Source organism: Myxocyprinus asiaticus, chromosome 16 (genome assembly GCF_019703515.2).
Source record: "Myxocyprinus asiaticus isolate MX2 ecotype Aquarium Trade chromosome 16, UBuf_Myxa_2, whole genome shotgun sequence".
NCBI lineage: Eukaryota > Metazoa > Chordata > Actinopteri > Cypriniformes > Catostomidae > Myxocyprinus > Myxocyprinus asiaticus.
The window spans coordinates 34,431,286-34,452,265 of NC_059359.1; the positions used below are offsets into that span (position 1 = coordinate 34,431,286).

The window sequence follows — 20,980 nt, forward strand, 5'->3', positions numbered from 1 at the left end:
ATTTTTATTTAGGGTTAATTTAGCTACATGTAAGAGTATCATCTGTAGGAAGGTTCTTACCAACAACAGAGGAGCTAAAACAGTTTTTTTCTTTAAATATATTCATGTCTAAAATCATTAATGCAACAAATCTAACAAAACACAAAAAGGTCAGCTTGCCTTTCAAACTTGGAGTTGATGCCAAATCTGTCCAGTTTTAAAATAAGGTTGTGTCCAGCCTCATCACTGGGGTCCAGAGCAGAGTAGAGGCTGAGCTGTAGATTTCATAGAAGACATTCTCACATTACATGCCATAACTGTGAACTTATTTCCCAATATATTCCATTCCATATGTGGTTAAAGGAGAAGATCTGTTCCTGTACTCTCACCTGCAGTCGAGGCTTGACAGTGAGATAAGATGTCACGCAGCTGTCACCTCTGGTGCTGTCACAGGGTTTGGTATGTATAAAGCCGTATATGGCCCAGCACGTATGGAGGACATACACCACCAGCACCCCAAAAATCACTTTGGTATAAGACATCTTAAACTGAGACCCATTCTTATTCTTAGAACAGCACGATGGAAACATCTTAACGTCAAATCGTTATCGTAAAGGGGATATAGCCAAGACAAAAGCCTTTAGAAATGTTCCCTGCACAGCACCACTTGCCTCGTTCATTCATTCATTCATTGTGCGCTCGCTCATCGAGATGATGATGATGATGTTATGCATGTATTCCAGGCGCTGTGATGCATCAGTGTAGCGTCGGATTGATTTTGCAGTGAATGACAAGAGGCGTCATACCATCAGACCTTCAAGACAGGAGCGGAGATATTAATTTACCAATCATTTACCAATACCAATGCACTCGAGAGGCGGTGTGAGGATCCGATGTATTAACAGCATCTCGGCATTGGCAGATGTGGGTAGATTTGAGTGGGATGTAGGCGGAGAACGACACCCTGCGGTCGCTATGAGAACATACATATGGGTTTTCAAGCTCATTTTTCCTTTATGAAAAAATAAAAATAATATATATATATATATATATATATATATATATATATATATATATATATATATATATATATACATATATATATATATATATATATATAGCTACACGACAGTGAGTTTTTCAATATTTATTTCAATAGAAATAAAAACCAGATTAATGAAAAAAGATTATTATTTGATGCTAAATATCTAATTATTGTGAAGTAATTTCAAATACTGCATTAATTTGTAAAAGCTCAATAAGTAGGCACAGCTGTATTACATTTGCATTTATGAATAAAATTGGTTATCAAAATAATATAATTTACGATAAAGTCGAGTTTTATTTAATTTATCTGTATGTGCACACTAAAACATCATGTATCTATTATCATCTTTTTCGAGTGAGCGTTCAGCTTTCTTTTTTTTCTTTTCTTTTTTTTTAATTAAACTTCAAACAAACAAAGTCAATGTACTGTCAACACTGCAATAATACAGGTGCATCTCAATAAATTAGAATGTCATGGAAAAGTTCATTTATTTCAGTAATTCAACTCAAATTGTGAAACTCGTGTATTAAATAAATTCAATGCACACAGACTGAAGTAGTTTAAGTCTTTGGTTCTTTTAATTGTGATGATTTTGGCTCACATTTAACAAAAACCCACCAATTCACTATCTCAAAAAATTAGAATATGGTGACATGCCAATCAGCTAATCAACTCAAAACACCTGCAAAGGTTTCCTGAGCCTTCAAAATGGTCTCTCAGTTTGGTTCACTAGGCTACACAATCATGGGAAAGACTGCTGATCTGACAGTTGTCCAGACGACAATCATTGACACCCTTCACAAGGAGGGTAAGCCACAAACATTCATTGCCAAAGAAGCTGGCTGTTCACAGAGTGCTGTATCCAAGCATGTTAACAGAAAGTTGAGTGGAAGGAAAAAGTGTGGAAGAAAAAGATGCACAACCAACCGAGAGAACCGCAGCCTTATGACTGTCAAGCAAAATCGATTCAAGAATTTGGGTGAACTTCACAAGGAATGGACTGAGGCTGGGGTCAAGGCATCAAGGAATTTGCCTACAGTTGTCGTATTCCTCTTGTTAAGCCACTCCTGAACCACAGACAACGTCAGAGGCGTCTTACCTGGGCTAAGGAGAAGAAGAACTGGACTGTTGCCCAGTGGTCCAAAGTCCTCTTTTCAGATGAGAGCAAGTTTTGTATTTCATTTGGAAACCAAGGTCCTAGAGTCTGGAGGAAGGGTGGAGAAGCTCATAGCCCAAGTTGCTTGAAGTCCAGTGTTAAGTTTCCACAGTCTGTGATGATTTGGGGTGCAATGTCATCTGCTGGTGTTGGTCCATTGTGTTTTTTGAAAACCAAAGTCACTGCACCCGTTTACCAAGAAATTTTGGAGCACTTCATGCTTCCTTCTGCTGACCAGCTTTTTAAAGATGCTGATTTCATTTTCCAGCAGGATTTGGCACCTGCCCACACTGCCAAAAGCACCAAAAGTTGGTTAAATGACCATGGTGTTGGTGTGCTTGACTGGCCAGCAAACTCACCAGACCTGAACCCCATAGAGAATCTATGGGGTATTGTCAAGAGGAAAATGAGAAACAAGAGATCAAAAAATGCAGATGAGCTGAAGGCCACTGTCAAAGAAACCTGGGCTTCCATACCACCTCAGCAGTGCCACAAACTGATCACCTCCATGCCACGCCGAATTGAGGCAGTAATTAAAGCAAAAGGAGCCCCTACCAAGTATTGAGTACATATACAGTAAATGGACATACTTTCCAGAAGGCCAAGAATTCACTAAAAATGTTTTTTTTATTGGTCTTATGATGTATTCTAATTTTTTGAGATAGTGAATTGGTGGGTTTTTGTTAAATGTGAGCCAAAATCATCACAATTAAAAGAACCAAAGACTTAAACTACTTCAGTCTGTGTGCACTGAATTTATTTAATACACGAGTTTCACAATTTGAGTTGAATTACTGAAATAAATGAACTTTTCCACGACATTCTAATTTATTGAGATGCACCTGTACATATACGTATAGAAAGACATACCGCCAGGGGGGTAGGCTAAACATTATGTAAATTTATTAAAGGACTCACATTTATAAACTTATTATGTGAATGAAAAATAGTCTTGATATATATTTGAATTTCTTTTTCAAGAACCAAAAACAAAGGTTGGGTTTTACTGTACTTACATTTATGTATATGAAATTTAGTATTATATAGTATTCTTTCCTTTTATTTGAGGGGATATTAGTAAAACCAAATATAACGTTTTTTAAAACACAAATAAAAATTGGGGTCAATGTTATCAATTATAAATGAGTGAGCGTTCAGCTTTAACAGCATCGTGCAGCTCAGTGACGTCACGCGAGCGCGTGCTGGATGTGCACGTCATCATTTGCTTCCGACAACATTTGCCGCTTCTTCAGTGAATGTCAGCGTCGCGTTCAGCTCTGGGATTGAAGAATTTATCCTGGATTTATATTCTCACACATTGCAAACATACTAAGCTAATAGTGAAGCTGTTACAGTCATACCTGCATGTGTGAGTTAGCAAGACAGCTAAAGACATTAAACTCTTATTATGAAGATTTTAGGAGCTGTTTTATTGTTTTAAGTTTAACAACCAGTACAAAACAGCAAAAGTAAGTGTGTTATCTCAAGCCAGCCTGACACTAGTGGCCGTTGATGGAGTTTGGGCTCACACAGTAACCTCACTGAGGTGTCCTGGAGGAGAAATTGACTTTTAACTGAGAGTTTTTAAGCATGGAGTCATGTTTGAGGTTTGTGTGTCGAGAAAGTCTCAGGAAAGTGTCGGGGAAATGCTGCTGGACGTGGAGAGCTGTGAAGAGCTCAAGATCACCTTTCAAACGCCCTCTTACATCAATATGTGGCCGAGCACATCACAGCATACTGCAACTGAGAGCTCAGGGACACTGTAGGTGCTACACATGTGTTATTTTATGTCTCTTTTGCTCAAACAACAGGAGTAACACATTTGCTTCTGTTGTCAGACCTTTCCTGTCGCCAAAGAGTTACAGATGCATCCCAGGCAGCTCTGTCTAGTGTTGCACCAGTCTTTGTGGTGGTAAGACAAACATGTTGCATACTTGTGCATCCGTTAATTTTACTTGCACAATGTCATTATGATCAGAGAATGGTTATTCTTTACTACTCAAATTTCTCATTCAACAGATGAAGTTTGAGCCAGATGGAAACGTGACCTCATTTGGTGAGTTGGAGGCTATTTACACCTCTCTATGGTTCTATAGTGTCTGTAGTGTTTGGTACAGCTCACACTAGTGCCATTCTGTTCTCTAGAAAAGAAGAAAACGGAGTTGTATCAAGAGCTTGGTTTGCAGGCGAGAGATCTGCGATTCCAGCACTTAACAAGTATCACAGCACGAAACAATGCCATCATTTTACGTATGGAGGTATTGTCACAGTATTAAACTATGAGGTTCCATAGTCTGAGTTAATCTTTATCTTGGACTTAAAGACCCCATGAAATCAAAATTGGAATTTTGTGGTGTTAAGTCAATGTCTGTTAGCTTTGAACCATCTGTAAGTCATTGTACTGCAAAATTAACTTTGAAAATACCCATAAAGGTACATTAATTCTCACGTGTCTATAAACATTTTTGTCCAATAAAATGCTTTCTAGAATGAGAACATTCACTCCTGCTAATTATAAATACCACCTGCCTCTGACTAGCAATAGCAAGTAGCAAAACATGATTTCATGGGGCTATGATGTAAACTAAAGGCTATTTAAATGTGCACTTAGTTGCTGGGTTCGAATATCCATACTTCCTTACTATGGAGTATGTCCGAATCCTCAGTATTTATGAAACAGTAAGCGAGAAATACCGGGATGACCTACTATTTCCGGCGAGATTTTGAATTGCGGATCGACTAGACACTTAATGATCCCATAATCCCTTGGGAGCTGAGAAGTCACATTCAAACGCTGGATTAAAAAATGGCGTAGAGCCACGAGGTGGATGGCTCATCTCAACTGTAAGTGCTATACATACCAAGAAAGTTGTTCCTTGTGCTTAAATGTTGCTTGTTTAACAAAACCAGACCAGATTATTTCTGCGGCTGTTATTCTTACATCATATATTTGGGTCACGGGTCAATACCCACGTGTCCGAATGAAATATATCTGGAATTTATTCATACTACTTGCATGCATACCTTAATGAACGTACAGTTTTACCTGCCAAGAATTGTGTCCTTTATTAAATACAATACATACTTTGACAGTATGTGGTTTTTAGCTGGCTCTTACTTGTCCGATTGTACTTGTGGTTTTGGACTCTGTACTGACCCCCATCGTCCTGGATACTTGAAGTTTGTTTACCAAGTGATGCTGCTACTCACCGAAGATGTTTGTTTATCTTTTGTTTTGTTACTTTTAGTCTGTGTTTTTCCTCCATCTCATACTACACACATCTCTATTATGGACATTCTTTGATTTAATCCAAATAAATTTTTAAGCGTTGTTGCGTGCTGGACTGTGACCGGGTAGCCCCGACTCGCAAGTTCTCTGCCGTCTGAACACCGCCTTGTGATCTTGCTTGGCGTTTAATGTCGCGCTGTTCATCCGTGATCCGCCACTAGAGAGCTGCATTTAGTTTGGACATTGTATCTTCCCACTCATTCTGTTTGGACTGTCTGCTGGATCACACTCATGCTGATCCATACACTCTGGACTATACTGTTGACTTGGGCTCTGTTGTTGTTTGTAGTAAGTATATTGTGCTTGTTGTTTTATTGTTTTGTTCGCTTGTTTTGTTTACATGTACTTTTATGTATGAGCATTGGCTAAAAGCACTATATGAAGTAAACACGTTATTATTATTGTCATTATTAGTGGTAGTAACTCGATCAATTGCATGACACAGTGACATGTGCTGTCAACATAGCTGCACTCATGAGAGGGCGACCCGTTCCTTGTAAAATTATACAGCTTTTATGTCATTACTGAAATGACAGGAGTCTTCATCTAGTATGAGTGTACTTAATTTTCAGCATATTTAAAAAAAAAATGCTATTCATGTCTTAATGTGTAAAACTTTTTTAATTAGAAAAAACTTACTGAGTGCACCTTTAACAAATGGACAAACTCTGTTATGTGTCCAACCTCAATGACAATGTCATGTTTCAATAGGAAGTACGTCAACACAGGAAGGAAAACTGCACTCGTCAAGCCATTTCATGGGGTCTTGAATGTTCTCAGTTATAAAAGCCCTTGAACCTCATCCAATCTGTCAGTTTGAGAATTGCAGTTTTCAAACAGAAATCTTAATATAAGTAAATTTTTATGTGCGAAGTCCCTCAAAGCAGTGGTTACTCCGGAGAGTTTGCTGGTGCTGGATTTCCGTGGACTGGGTCTGGAGAAATGGCTGGTGTTAGAACTTGGGCCGCAGTTGGCAGGAGATGGAAATTTGGCTACTTACTCCCTGCCATTTGAGTTCAGAGCGCTGGAAGCCATTCTGCAACACAGGGTGAGTAATGCACAGAGATGAATTGCATAATGTCTTTATTAATAAATTAAAATATCAATATCTTTTTTTCACAATTATTACACACATTAGTCTTGATTCACCATCTGAATATCAGCAGTCATGTTGTCGTTTCTGGTCGCTGTGTCAACTTAACTATTTTTCAAGTTGTGTAATCATTGTGAATGTGTAATCATGTGTTGTTGCATGTTTATGGGTAAGCATGTGTTCTGGCACAGGTAAATGTGCTGCAGGCGCGGCTGAATGAAGTTCAGCCTCAAATTTTGGATTGTCTGGAGTCATTAGTCGACCCAAAGCTCCTCTCTGCTGACCGCAGCAAACTGCATATGCTTCTGCTTAATAGCAAAAGGTGAGTTCATTAACTCCTGTTCGGAAGTCTGCTGTAAAAGGCTCTTACCTTTAACAGTGCTACAGAGCCTCAGGGGGGAATTCACTAAGAGTATATTGCGTCTGGTAAAAGCGTTATTTGCACACACTGGTTTAGCGCCTAATTCCCTAAAGGAAATATGCAGATCAGACGATGGGGCAAACTCACCCAAAAATCTGTGCTGAAAGAAATTTGCACGTGCATTTCCGATTTTGTGGGCCAATTTTGAGTGCTTTGTAGCTGATTACCTGGTTCTAGCATTCTTTGCCAGGACTCCCCTTCTGTGATGCAGACACCTGAATCATCTCATTCACATGCCAAAAATACGCTTGACTACACTGCGCGTCTGGATATATGCCAGATTATAACTCTCTTTTCCATCATTTGATCATTGTTTCATGAATTACTGCTGCAATGAAAAATAGAAAATGTGCACAAGCATCTCTTTTAAATTGGGCTCATCTGTAATTAGCCTAATTTACATTGAAAGGAGGCGTGTTTTCGTGCAATAGGAATGCCAGTGACTTAAAAAGTGGTCATGACTTGAGGAATCAAATTTACCTTGATTGTTTGACATATTAGATGTCATTGTTCTATAAAAACATACTGTAAGTTTCAGAACTGAAAACCAAGCTGCAAAAACGGCTTGTTTGGAATTCGTGGAACTTGTGACATCACAAGGACCAAATACATCTGCATATGCAATGGCTATTTTTCCGTCATTGCACCTTTGGCCCCGCCCACTGGTGCTCAGTCAGTCACACAGGTGAAGAGGAGAGCGAGATGGGGCCTGTCATGGCAGATTCATCCAAAGTGGATTTACACAGGACACTTCATGTACCTGTCTGGATTTAAATGTTTTTCTACATAAACATGCACAGACAGACGTCTTTGACCGCTTGATTCATATCTAGGGCCACTTTTAAAAGACACGGTGTCAAGTTATAACTCTGAAGAGGAGAAGCTCTCTGTCATTCAGCTGCTGCCTCTTGTTTTGAGCACAAACGTGGATGCGTTCTTTCACCCATGTGGGCTATTTTTAGTTGATGGTATATGAAATGATGATGAATGATACTGGATGTGGATGTGTCTTCAGCATATTTTAGAGTGGATTGTATATTCGGGTCATCATACCAGTCATAATATGATTCAAGCTTTGCAAAGGAACTGTTATTGAAAGCATACAGTAAAAAAAACATGGGAATGCTTTCGCAAAAACCGTGAGTAAACGGTTTAATTCATGAATATTTAATGTGTTATGACTGTGTGATAGTTTATGGTGCTGACACCCTGTTTACACCGGGCACGTCCGTTGATGCGACGCAACGGCTTGAGGCTGTCTACATGGGGCACGTCAAACACAAACTTTCTAAACCATTTATTTGTGTTGTTGACAGTAGCGCCACCACATGCAGCGCAAAATGGAATGGGACATCTGTTTACTGTCGGTGCAACACAACACTCTGCAACGGATGCTTCCATGGTAGACAGCATCACTGATTATAATGGGTTGCTTTTGACACGACTCTCGCATCTGGTGTAGACAGGGTGTGAGTGTTAAAAAATGGATCTATTCGAGGGGCTGCACAATGTTAGCCAATCATAACAGTGGGCGTTTACAATGAAGTTTTAAGGAGGTGCTTATGCCAAAACTGAGCGTTTCAGAGAGATGGCCAAAGACAGGGTGCAAAATGATCATATATTACCAAATAATTACTATTTTAATGCAAAAAAAAAAAATCTAACATTATCAGTGGACCTCAGGGAAGATAAAAAAAAGCGTTTCATGACCCCTTTAAACACTCAAGACGTAGCGTTATTTCAGGGCTGATTGAGCCTGCTTAAACTAGATTGAGGTTGGTTAGTGAATAAGATGCAGAAATACCATGTGGAAAAATGGAGCAAATGTTTAGTGAATTTGCCCCTAAGTGTTTACACTTTTCGGGGATATCATCCAACATATTGCTTCCTTTTACTGTAGTTGTCTCTACGCATTAAACTGGGATAGAAAAAGTATTTATTTTCTGATAGGGGAAGTGATCCAGGCTCCTGGCCATCAGGCCATTCTTATGGTTGAACCCTGGTAAATCATTACAACTTATATATAACAAGGTATATTGTTATAGGAAACTTACTCAGAGTAATAAAATGATCCCTCTATCTAACTGTTTTAGAACATACTTTATCATAACATTGTTTTGAAGAGCCCTGGTTTCTTTTTTATAAGACCAGTAATAACTCTGCCTGTGTTTTTAAATCAGAAACTGATGTTAAATAAGATCAGAGTAGCATTTATTGGGGTGCTTATTGAAGTAACATGATCTGGAATTTCTTTTGAGAGTAAACCCAGAGTTTGAACCCCCTGCAGCCTGTCAGAGCTGGAGACGGACATTAAAGTGTTTAAAGACAGTCTGCTCAAGATCCTGGATGAGGATGAACTGATAGATGAACTCTGTCTCACCAAGTGGACCGACCCACGAGTGTTGTAGGTGAAACTTTTTTCCTTTCAAATATGTGCAGGTCACTTATTTCTCAAATGTATCTAATGAGATATCACAAAATTCAAATATACCTGTTAAATTTCAAAATGTGATGTCATTGTTCATATGTACATAAAAATACTTGCCAGTGTAAATATCGGATCTTTGGTGTTTGTTTAGTTGACTTCCTTATCTTATTGTGGTTGTATTTTCTTTGTTTGTGTGCATGTATGTGCATGTGGGAATGTCTGTGCTGAAATGGAGCCAGTGAGGAGAGTAGTCTGGGAATAGATCATGCAGAAGAGATGGAGTTACTGCTGGAGAATTACTACATGCAGGCAGAGGAGCTGGGCAACAAAGCACGAGAGCTGAAAGGCCTCATTGATGACTCTGAAAGTGTCATCTTCATTAACCTAGATAGGTACCAGCTGCAAACACATCTTACAAAATGTATTTTATTTGCACTAGCTTTGGGTATACAATACACACAATACATTGTAATGCGCAATATCAGAATTGGATCACAATTGTCACAGCTTAGAACAAAATCTGAATAATTGTTGCTTTTTAACTGTAACAACCTGATATGAAAATAAGAGCGACGCAAAGCTTACGAGTACATCCCGGTTCCGTTCGGGGTCACTTCCGCTCTTGTGTTTTTCCATGGGTATTTAGCTGGTGTGTAGAAGTGGCTCTGACCCCGCTGTGAAATGTAGGTTTCAAACTTTTTCGCTTATTTCGATTACTTACTGCTTCATTTATTGAACTGTAGGAAGGCCTATGAATGCTCACATTAAAAAAAACTAAAGTCGTGATGCAAAATCTTGGGAAATTAAATTGTGATTCTACGATTAATATTTGTATTGGCACAACCTTAAATAGCACACTACTAAACTTGCATTTCATTCCTATTTTCAAATTTCATATTCATTTAGTCTGTATTACTCATGTCATACACAAAGACTTGCATAAGAGAACCGGGAAGGACTTCACTATAGATGTCAACTGTTATTTACAAGAGTTTTTAATTGTCATCAGCCACCGGAATGTCATGATGCGGCTGAACCTCCAGCTCACCATGGGAACATTTTCCCTCTCCTTATTTGGTCTGATGGGTGTGGCCTTTGGCATGAATTTGGAGTCTTCTTTTGAAGAGGTCAGTGTACCCTGATCAAATACAAATTTACACCATTGTCTTCGCCAACACATAACTGTAGTCTACCAGTATGGTTCAGAACATATATTCATTGACCTACTGTGTATGTTGTGTGTGTGTGTGTGTGTGTGTTTATGTAGGACCCGCGTGTGTTTTGGTTGGTGACGGGGTTAATGTTCCTGGGCAGTGGACTTATCTGGAGAAGACTGCTCTCTTTCCTGGGCCGACACTTAGAACCTAGCTCACCACCTCCAGTACGTAACACCCACAGCACTCCACATTTACTTTACACCACCTTTGGAATAGATGATTATTTTGATGTTAAATCTATTTTCTCTTGACATGAGTAAGGTCAAGCTCACACTACAAAACTGAAGGACATCATCATGAGTACATTAGGGCTGAAACGATTAGTCGACGTTATCGACAACGTTGACAATAAAAAAATTGTCGGCAAAATTTTGTTGTTGTCGAATAGTCATTTGATTTCATTTAACATAACATGAGATCATATGAAACTCTAATGATGGCGCACGAGAAAAACACTGCAGCTCGCGCCTGACTAAGGAGAGAAAGAATTACACAGCTCACAGTCCAGATGCACTCCAAACTTTCCAAACAGCTTCAGGTGATTTCGATTGCAAATTATGAGGGAATTAAAATGCAAAAATAAAAACTAAGTAAATACAGAAGCACTCTCATTGTGGAATAAGTGGAGCTGGAGCTCTTTAAAGGAAACATCTTTAATGCAGTTATATTTAATGCATTATAGCTTTATTAAAGTTCAAATAATACAGAAGCAGATCATGTAAATAACTACAAACTCTGAAACTGCCATTTCTCTATGCGGTCAGCACCTCTTCTATGAGTTGCGCGAATATACTGATCTAAGGGGTAGAGACCAAAACTGCACCCGGCTGAGGCACACAATGTCACGGGGACGCTCATCCCTCGAGCGTGCACGCTTAATGCAGCTAGATTATAACGTGATGGCTCGCGACTTATTGAATCATAATATATGTTACTGTGCATTTCTTATCGTGAAGAAAATTGTCAATATGCAGCTTTATTATAAGAGAGAGTTTGTTTTTGTGAGATAAAGATGGATTGAAGTGAACAGAAAGGTGAGAGAGGGTAGTCTTCGCCCCATTATACACAGCAACAAAATACATTTTTGATTTGTTTTGGCTTGTTTTCCAACATTAATTTCTAAAACGCCTTTAAAACAACATACATTTTCTTTAGCAGCTATGCTGCAGAAGAAAAAAATTATTTGAGAATGTTGAATATAATATTAAAAATACAAATATTTTAAAACATCAAAAAATCCTTTAAAAAAAGATGCATTCACTTGAGAAGCAGCATATAAGATATTTAGTCTTGCTTTTAGAGAATAGATCTTGAATGTAAGTATTTTTTGTATTTACTGCACTCGCAGAAGTATAACCAAGTGAAAAAAATCCACTTATATTTAAGATATATTCTCTTAAAGCAAGTCTAAATATCTTATATGTTGCTGCTCAAGTAAATATATCTTGTTTGAAGGATTTTTAGACAATTTTAAATGGAAAACAAGACAAAAAGACTTGATAATAATAGGATTTTTTTGCAGTGAATTTCTTTACTGAATTAAACTTAAGTATTTTTTTTTTCCTCTTTAATTCAGTGAATGTAATTTAGAGGTATTTTTAAAAGATGATTTTGTCATCTTTATTGTATGCACGTTTAATACAACCTTTTAACTCTGAGCACAAGCTGAATAATCGGTTAAGAGCTAATGATTAATTGCTACAATAATCGCTGAATAGTCGAATAATAGTTCTAATAATCGTTAGATTAATCGATTATCAAAATAATCATTATTTGCAGCCCTAGAGTACATTTAAAGAAAAATGTAAGATGTGGGGAGCAGTTCTATTCATTTACTTTCCAATGCGTTGCTCTATTGCATTCTTTCGTAATCTTGCAAATTCATTGGCTGTTGGTCACTGTTGTTCTTTCACTCCTTGAAACTTTAAAACCAGTTTTAAATCGAAGAAGTTGGAGCTTGGCTCTCAAGCAATGTTGGGTGTAATCGGATTACAATGTAATTACTGTAATCTAATTACAGATTACAGTTACTGACTTTCAATGATAGTAAGTACTTTTAAAGGGATAGTTCACTCAAAAATGAAAATGTTCTCATTTACTCACCCTCATGCTATCCCAGATGTGCATGACTTTCTTCTGCAGAACAGAAATTAAGATATTTAGAAGAATATCTCATCTCTGTAGGTCCATACAATGCAAGTGAATGAGTGCCAAAATTGTGATGCTCCTAAAAGCACATAAAGGCAGCATAAAAGCAATCCATACAACTCCAGTGGTTTAATACATGTCTTCAGAAGTGATATGATAGGTGTGGGTAGGAAACAGATAAATATTTAAGTCAATTTTTGCTTTAAACATTTCTCCCTGCCCAATAGAGGGCATGATGAATGTGAATCACCAAAAACACAAGAAGAAGAATGTAAAAAGTCACAGTGGAGATGCAGGGAGGAGAATTTATTGTAAAATTTACAAAAATATTGATCCGTTTCTCACCCACATCTATCATATCGCATCTGAAGACATGGATTAAACAACTGGAGTCTTATGGATTACTTTTATGCTGACCTATGTGATTTTTGGATCTTAAAAGGCCTGGTCACCATTCACTTGCATTGTATGTACCAAAAGAGCTGAGAAAGTCTTCTAAAAATCTTCATTTGTGTCATACACCTCTGGGATGGCATGAGTAAATTAGAATTTTCATTTTTGGGTGAACTATTCCTGTAAGTACATTACTTGGGTTACAAATATTTCCAAAAAAAAAAATATGATTTATGTGTAATACAATTAAAATGTGAATTCATATGTACAGCTGTTTGCGTTTCTGTGACAGCTGAAGGGTATGGGACAATGAACAAGGAGAAAATAGATAGGATGCTGAATTTGTTGAGCGAAAAAACAAAAATGTTTTTGTGACAAGTGTTTTAGAAAGTAACTTAAAAGTAAAGTAATTAGTAATGTGATTTACATTCATAATAAAGTAATCTGATTATAATTTTTAGAGAAGTAGTTAGTAATTTGTAGTGGATTACTTACCCAACACGCTCACAAGTACACACGGGTGTCGATTTAAAACATCAAAGGTGATGAGCTTGAGTATTAATGTTTACACTTGGGTTAAAGGAGAGCTGGCCTGATTTTCTTCTTTTCACAGATCCCCCCTGTTTGGAGGAAAAACCAAATCGGCACCTTAAAACCCACAGACATTAAACCAGGAATAAGATGATAGTGTGAACGAATGCTTTTTCTACCTCTTTGTTTCTCTCTCACTCTCTTTCTTCTCGCTCAGTCACTTGCTGTATCTCTCACTTATTATGCATACTGCATTTCTCAGTATTATGTGCCACTCACCTCAGTCTAATTCAAAATGACATTTATCTATTCAGGTACTACATGGTATCATGTAGACAGTTTTTATTTTGCCCTGTGAAATTTGTCTTCATGTATGTTATTGGGTAATCTCTGTATTTATTGTTGTGAATATCATTATGATATAATGCAGTGCATCAGCTGTGTGTACCTTTTATTGACTGTTGTGTGTGACATTTTTGCAAAGAACAAAATTATCTTCCACTAACAAGGGTCAGAAATTAGGGGGGCTCAGGACAAAAATGCCCTTAAAATTCAAAATGTGGGGGGCATTTGTTATTTTATTTTATTTGTTACATCTGCTATAGTTCTAAATATTCTATTATGGTCCTTGTTTTAATAATAATAATTCCTTACATTTGTATAGCGCTTTTCTAGGCACTCAAAGTGCTTTACAAAGGTTAGGGGGACTCTCCTCAACTATCACCAGTGTGTAGCATCCACATGGATGATGCAATAGCAGCCATAGTGCACCAGAACACCCACCACACACTATTGGTGAAGAGTAGAATGATGTAGCCAATTCAGGGATGGAGATTATTAGGAGGCCATGATAGATTAGAGCCAATGAGGGGAATTTGGCCAGGACACTGGGGTACACCCTTACTCTTAAGTGCCCTTGGATTTTTAATGACCACGGAGAGTAAAGACTTCAGTTTAAGGTCTCAACCGAAGGATGTTATGCATATTATGGCATAAATATGAGTTGACGATGACTTAATAGGTAATGCATTCTCAATATTCAGAATTTATTTTGATGATTTCTTTTTTATTAAACATTAATGTAAAAAGTATTTGACATTAATGGACGAGACACAGTTTGTTTTAAATGTTTTTTTTAAGAACATTTAAAAAATGCCCTCATAAAGGTAAAAATGCCCTGAAAAATAAATCCAAGGGACAAATATCGCCCCTTAATGTAAAACTTCATTTCTGACACTGCCGCTAACTTTGCCCTCCTTATACTAAAGAGCCACAGATAAATATGAATAGATAACTTTAATAAAACATTAAACAAAAATGTTGATTTGTGTTGGCTCTTTATTTGAGGGAACTAGAATAAAACATTATAGTTTGTTTTTGCAGTACTAAGATATTTTGTGAACATTTATTAAACTTTTCATTTCTTATTAGATGTTTAGAGTCATTTGCATGAAAAGTGCTTTATAAATGAAGTTTCCATGCATTTATTTGGCGTACTGCGGTTATTGTGTGGTTATATTGGGTTTAAACGGCAGGGGGAGAAAGACCCCACTGTACAAGATAGACTTCTAATAGCTTTTATTACGCTGTAAAAAAAAAACAAAAAAAAACATAGTTATTACAACAATTAATATGGAATCTCCTTCCAACAGTGTAAGAAGGTTTCTGTCATTCTGTTTGTTTTTTTGTTGACAGTGGTGACTAATACCAAGTTTTATAAAACAAACGTTTTTACTGTGGTCATTTATAATGTTTATATCATGTTTGGTACTCTGTAATTTTGTTTGCAACTGAAATTTACAGTCAGACACACACCAGCTGTAAGACATGTTTAATTGTAACTAAATTAAATGTTAAACGTTGAACAAAAAGTGTCGCGTGAAGCATCAACATCATCTTTTCCTTCATTGACGCTCTTGTGCGTCTCAGACCGAGTGAGCTAACTACCTAGACAGCATTTTTGGGAATTATAGGCTCATTCTAAAGGTCAAAATTAGGACAAAGATGCTGTTCATGTTGGCCGCTCATAGGTTTGAGACAAAACCTTTTACTGGTCCAAGTGTTCGTCAGCTGTGACGCAATAATCCTCCCCCGTCTCTCTCTCTCTCTCTCTCTCTCTCTCTCTCTCTCTCTCTCTCTCTCTCTCTCTCTGTGTCTGTGTGTTTCTTTCTCATCATCCTCTGTCCGAGCAGAGCAGCATAGCCTCACATGGACTCAAGCCTTTAACATCACATCAACACTCAAGACAAAAGAGAACCAACTTTGATCATTTGGTCCAAAAAGCCAAACATCTCTCTGAAAGGATCTTGCATATAAATTAGTAAAAGAAGCGGAGATCAGCTGCGGTTTAAGGAGTACAGACAAGAGCGATCCACGATATATTTGCAAAAGACTTCCTAAAGAGGAATAATGAGGAATATTTGGATATTCCTGACACTTTCAGCAGCTGTCTGCTTTTCCAGCAACAGGGTGAGTTTGATCAGATTTCATATGGGTTTCATAATTTAAATCGACTTTTGTTGAATGTGTAAATACTTCTATAAAGTGCATGTAAACATGAATATAATATGTAATGCTGTTAAGATGGACATAGTTGCTGCTGTAATGCAGATTGTGCCTATTTTATACTATTTTTACATCACCTCGCATGCATGTTGCTGTTCAGCAAGGGTGACAAATGGTCCTGGCAAGGTATGTACACCCCATCAGGATCTTATCATGGAAATCTGACATGTTCTGTAATGGTACACTCACAGCAACGGTGTGGACTGGACGACCAAACTTTAGGAACAGTCTAGTAGAACATAGAGAGAGTTGCAGAATGCTTTAAACTTCATCTTTCATGATACCATAACATTTGCATCTCAAAAGATTCATACATTTATTTGGAGTTTTATGTCAGTTTAAACTTTTTGTGGTTGAAAATGTGTTAGTTTTGAGGAGCAAACATTTATCATGTGTCCACTTGAGACTGCAGATCATGAAAACTGATCTTCTGAGAGATCTTGATGATTTCTCAGTCAGTTTTTCACTTTTAATCAGCACACTCTAAAAATCTAGGTGAGCTGAATCAGACCTTTTCAGCTCTGAAATTGAAAACCACTGTGCTGCAACAAATCAAATTCAGATTAAGATGGTTTAAGTAAACAGTTTAAGAAGCCTTGATTTAGTTTCAGATATATGAACTGTGCGAGAGAACTATATGGGAGTTTTTTGGCCCTGAAGAATTTCTATTTCTCCTTATCAGAGAGATTATTTATTTCTGCAAGACTATTCAGAATGTGAACTAGACTGCAAAGCAGTGCTGCACATCGATTGATAATTTTGTTATGCTTGGTCCTCCTTGATCGTGTTTCGGCATTGGTCCCAGGATCATAAAAAGTGTCAGGCAAAGCACAAGGAAAATCTAGAGGTGCAATGCCACCCCACAGGTTGCGTCAGGATGCAGGTCTGTGTTAATTACCTTTACTGCAATGAAGCTCATCACAAAGAAGCATTAAAATCAGTAGAATTTGACAGGAAGATGTTTTGAAGTTGTTAAAAGCCTTGCACAGTTTTATTAATATCTTGTTTATTGATTTTATTGTTTGAGTGATGCAACTCCTTTGATGTTCTCAGAAAAAAACTGTAACAAGGTCTCTCTCTCTCTCTCTCTCTCTGTTTTTAACCTTGGCAGTAGTTTTACAAACACTACAGTTTGACCATTAGTTCAGAAAACTTGCACCATATCTACAGTTTTATCTGCGTGCTAATGATTCATGTTAAATAAATGGTCTGCTCATCTGTATTTAAGTATTAGCCAATCTCTTTCTCAAGAGGACACCTTATTTTTTATTAAATATCTCCGAAGCAGGAAAGGAACTTTAATATGTTTTAATCATGCACTCATTAAAACCAGAAGTTCATTTAATTATCCTCAGAGGTAATTACATTAATTAAAAATTTTAAGAAGTGGCTTTTCGTCCTTTGTTTCATTCCTTTTCATTCCATATTTAGTGCAGAACTTCAGATTTTCAATTCCTCAAAAGTGAATATTTTTATGTGAAGCCATAGAGTCTTAACAGAATTATCCAAAACCATGAATCGTTTGGTGTTTTAACTTAGAAACATCCCAAATTTGAACAGCACATTGCATAACTGCTGAATAAAAAAATAAAATAAAAAAATCATCTGTCTCTCAGACAAACAGCATTGGTGCAACATTTTACTGTTAGGGGATATATGTTCTTGGTTTGCTTGAGTGTCTACAGTTCTCTCTAATAATGTGTAATAATGTGTTTGTGTGGCCTTAATTATTGTGTTGTTCCACTAAAAGATGTCATCATAACGTGATGTAACAAATCGTAAACTGTACCCACTGCCAAGACAACATGTTATGACAGATATATATGACTGTGCTGTCACTTCTTTCATGGACAAAAACAGACACCCACTTAGAACACCGGTGTGCTCTTTCACTGTATCTAAGTTTGTGTGCTGACTACAGTTGTGCTCAAAAGTTTGCATACCCTGGCAGAAATTGTGAAGTTTTGGCATTGATTTTGAAAATATAACTGATGCATAAAAACTGTATTATATTTAAGGATAGTGATCATATGAAGCCATTTATCATCACATAGTTGTTTGGCTCCTTTTTAGATCATAATGATAACAGAAATCACCCAAATGGCCCTGATCAAAAGTTTACATACCCTTGAATGTTTGGCCTTGTTACAGACACACAAGGAGACACACACAGGTTTAAATGGCAATTAAAGGTTAATTTCCCACACCTGTGGCTTTTTAAATTGCAATTAGTGTCTGTGTATAAATAGTCAATGAGTTTGTTAGCTCTCACGTGGATGCGCTGATCAGGCTAGATACTGAGCCATGGGGAGCAAAAAAGAACTGTCAAAAGATCTGCGTAACAAGGTGATGGAACTTTATAATGATGGAAAAGGAGATAAAAAGATATCCAAAGCCTTGAAAATGCCAGTCAGTACTGTTCAATCACTTATTAAGAAGTGGAAAATTCAGGGATCTCTTGATACCAAGCCAAGGTCAGGTAGACCAAGAAAAATTTCAGCCACAACTGCCAGAAGAATTGTTCAGGATACAAAGAAAAACCCACAGGTAACCTCAGGAGAAATACAGGCTGCTCTGGAAAAAGACGGTGTGGTTGTTTCCAGGAGCACAATACGACGATACTTTAACAAATATGAGCTGCATGGTCGAGTTGCCAGAAAGAAGCCTTTACTGCGCCAATGCCACAAAAAAGCCCAGTTAAAATATGCCCGACAACACCTTGACATGCCTCACAGCTTCTGGCATACTGTAATTTGGAGTGACGAGACCAAAATAGAGCTTTATGGTCACAACCATAAGCGCTATGTTTGGAGAGGGGTCAACAAGGCCTATAGTGAAAAGAATACCATCCCCACTGTGAAGTATGGTGGTGGCTCACTGATGTTTTGGGGGTGTGTGAGCTCTAAAGACACGGGGAATCTTGTGAAAATTGATGGCAAGATGAATGCAGCATGTTATCAGAAAATACTGGCAGACAATTTGCAAATTTCACAATTTCAGCCAGGGTATGCAAACTTATGAGCACAACTGTACATAGTTCCTGACAGAGGAAGTCATGAAACAGAGATGTTGTCATATAGTTTGTGTGTAAGTGTTTAACAGTGTGGAATCCAACATAGCCCATATCTCACTTTCTGATACCCCCATTAGCTGAGCAAATTGAACATTTTTGAAGAAAAGTTTTTGGAGAAGGGGGAACAGACAGCTGTGTGTTTTGTGTCGGATTGTGAAGTGGGGAGAGGAGAGGTGGGGGAAAAAGAATATCTGTCTGTCTGTCTTGATGACTATATATCTATCTATCTATCTATCTGTCTGTCTGTCTGTCTTAATGACAATCTGTCTGTCTGTCTTAATGACCATCTGTCTGTCTAAATGACTGTCTGTCTATCTATCTATCTGTCTGTCTGTCTGTCTGTCTTAATGACTACCTGTCTGTCTGTCTATCTATCTTTCTATCTATTTATCTGTCTGTCTGTCTGTCTTAACAACTATTTCTCTGTCCGTCCGTCCATCCATCCATCCATCCATCACATGACCTGAGACAAAAGAGGTCAACAACCCTGTGTCTATACTTCAGAATCTATCTAAAGTACTATATATGTATATATACAGTTGTGCTCAAAAGTTTGCATACCCTTGGAGAATTGGTAATATATGTACCATTTTTAAAGAAAACATGAGTGAGCAGGCAAAACACATTTCTTTTATTTCTTATGGGATTCATATTCAACTGTAGGTTATAATAGAATGGCACAATCATAAAACAAAACATGGCATCAATGAAAAAAATGAAATGACCCCTGTTCAAAAGTCTGCATACCCTTAGTTCTTAATACTGTGTATTGCCCCCTTTAGCATCAATGACAGCGTGCAGTCTTTTGTTATAGTTGTCTATGAGGCCCCAAATTCTTGCAGGTGGTATAGCTGCCCATTCGTCTTTGCAAAATGCCTCCAGGTCATGCAGAGTCTTTGGTCGTCTTGCACGAACCGCACTTTTGAGATCTCCCCAGAGTGGCTCGATGATATTAAGGTCAGGAGACTGTGATGGCCACTCCAGAACCTTCACTTTTTCCTGCTGTAACCACTGGAGGGTCAACTTGGCCTTGTGTTTAGGGTCATTGTCGTGCTGGACAGCCCAAGAGCGTCCCATGAGCAGCTTTCGTGCAGAAGAATGCAAATTGCCTGGCAGTATTTTCTGATAACATGCTGCATTCATCTTGCCATCAATTTTCACAAGATTCCCCATGCTTTTAGAGCTCACACCCCCCCAAAACATCAGTGAGCCACCACCATGCTTCACAGTGGGGATGGTATTCTTTTCACTATAGGACTTATTGACCCCTCTCCAAACATAGCGCTTATGGTTGTGACCATAAAGCTCTATTTTGATCTCGTCACTCCAAATTACAGTGTGCCAGAAGCTGTGAGGCGTGTCAAGGTGTTGTCGGGCATATTGTAACCTGGCTTTTTTGTGGCATTGGCGCAGTAAAGGCTTCTTTCTGGCAACTCGACCATACAGCTCATTTTTGTTCAAGTATCGTCATATAGTGCTCCTTGAAACAACCACACCGTCTTTTTCCAGAGCAGCCTGTATTTCTCCTGAGGTTACCTGTGGGTTTTTCTTTGTATCCTGAACAATTCTTCTGGCAGTTGTGGCTGAAATCTTTCTTGGTCTACCTGACCTTGGCTTGGTATCAAGAGATCCCTGAATT

General features: G+C 37.8%; 3 protein-coding genes across 3 annotated transcripts in view; 2 read left to right on the forward strand and 1 right to left on the reverse strand.

Moving 5' to 3' along the window:
- Window positions 1-131: 131 nt before the first annotated feature.
- On the reverse strand, window positions 132-928 carry LOC127453797 (lipid scramblase CLPTM1L-like). Its single transcript, XM_051720490.1, has 2 exons — window positions 369-928; window positions 132-254 (listed from the first exon to the last, which is right to left on the reverse strand). Exons 1-2 carry the CDS (start codon window positions 567-569, stop codon window positions 132-134), a joined length of 324 nt encoding a protein of 107 aa, XP_051576450.1. The 5' UTR covers window positions 570-928.
- A 2,232-nt stretch (window positions 929-3,160) lies between these two features.
- Window positions 3,161-15,021, forward strand: mrs2 (magnesium transporter MRS2). Its single transcript, XM_051721360.1, has 11 exons — window positions 3,161-3,945; window positions 4,022-4,095; window positions 4,203-4,239; window positions 4,329-4,441; window positions 6,347-6,520; window positions 6,757-6,887; window positions 9,274-9,390; window positions 9,654-9,806; window positions 10,424-10,541; window positions 10,682-10,795; window positions 13,786-15,021. Exons 1-11 carry the CDS (start codon window positions 3,774-3,776, stop codon window positions 13,855-13,857), a joined length of 1,275 nt encoding a protein of 424 aa, XP_051577320.1. The 5' UTR covers window positions 3,161-3,773; the 3' UTR covers window positions 13,858-15,021.
- Window positions 15,022-15,860: 839 nt separating this feature from the next.
- Window positions 15,861-20,980, forward strand: part of LOC127454275 (syndecan-2-like) — a 41,765-nt gene continuing 36,645 nt past the window's right edge. The window contains exon 1 of the mRNA XM_051721369.1: window positions 15,861-16,172. Coding sequence (XP_051577329.1) covers window positions 16,113-16,172 — 60 coding nt within the window. The 5' untranslated portion in view covers window positions 15,861-16,112. The remainder of the gene's footprint in view (window positions 16,173-20,980) is intronic.

Coding starts and splice junctions, on each gene's coding strand:
- LOC127453797 (XM_051720490.1), bottom strand. CDS start 569: ATGTTTCCATCGTGCTGTTCTAAGAATAAGAATGGGTCTCAGTTTAAG. Junction 255..368: donor CTGTCAAGCCTCGACTGCAG/GTGAGAGTACAG, acceptor TGAAATCTACAG/CTCAGCCTCTACTCTGCTCT.
- mrs2 (XM_051721360.1), top strand. CDS start 3,774: ATGGAGTCATGTTTGAGGTTTGTGTGTCGAGAAAGTCTCAGGAAAGTG. Junction 4,240..4,328: donor TGGAAACGTGACCTCATTTG/GTGAGTTGGAGG, acceptor TCTGTTCTCTAG/AAAAGAAGAAAACGGAGTTG. Junction 9,391..9,653: donor TGGACCGACCCACGAGTGTT/GTAGGTGAAACT, acceptor AAATGGAGCCAG/TGAGGAGAGTAGTCTGGGAA.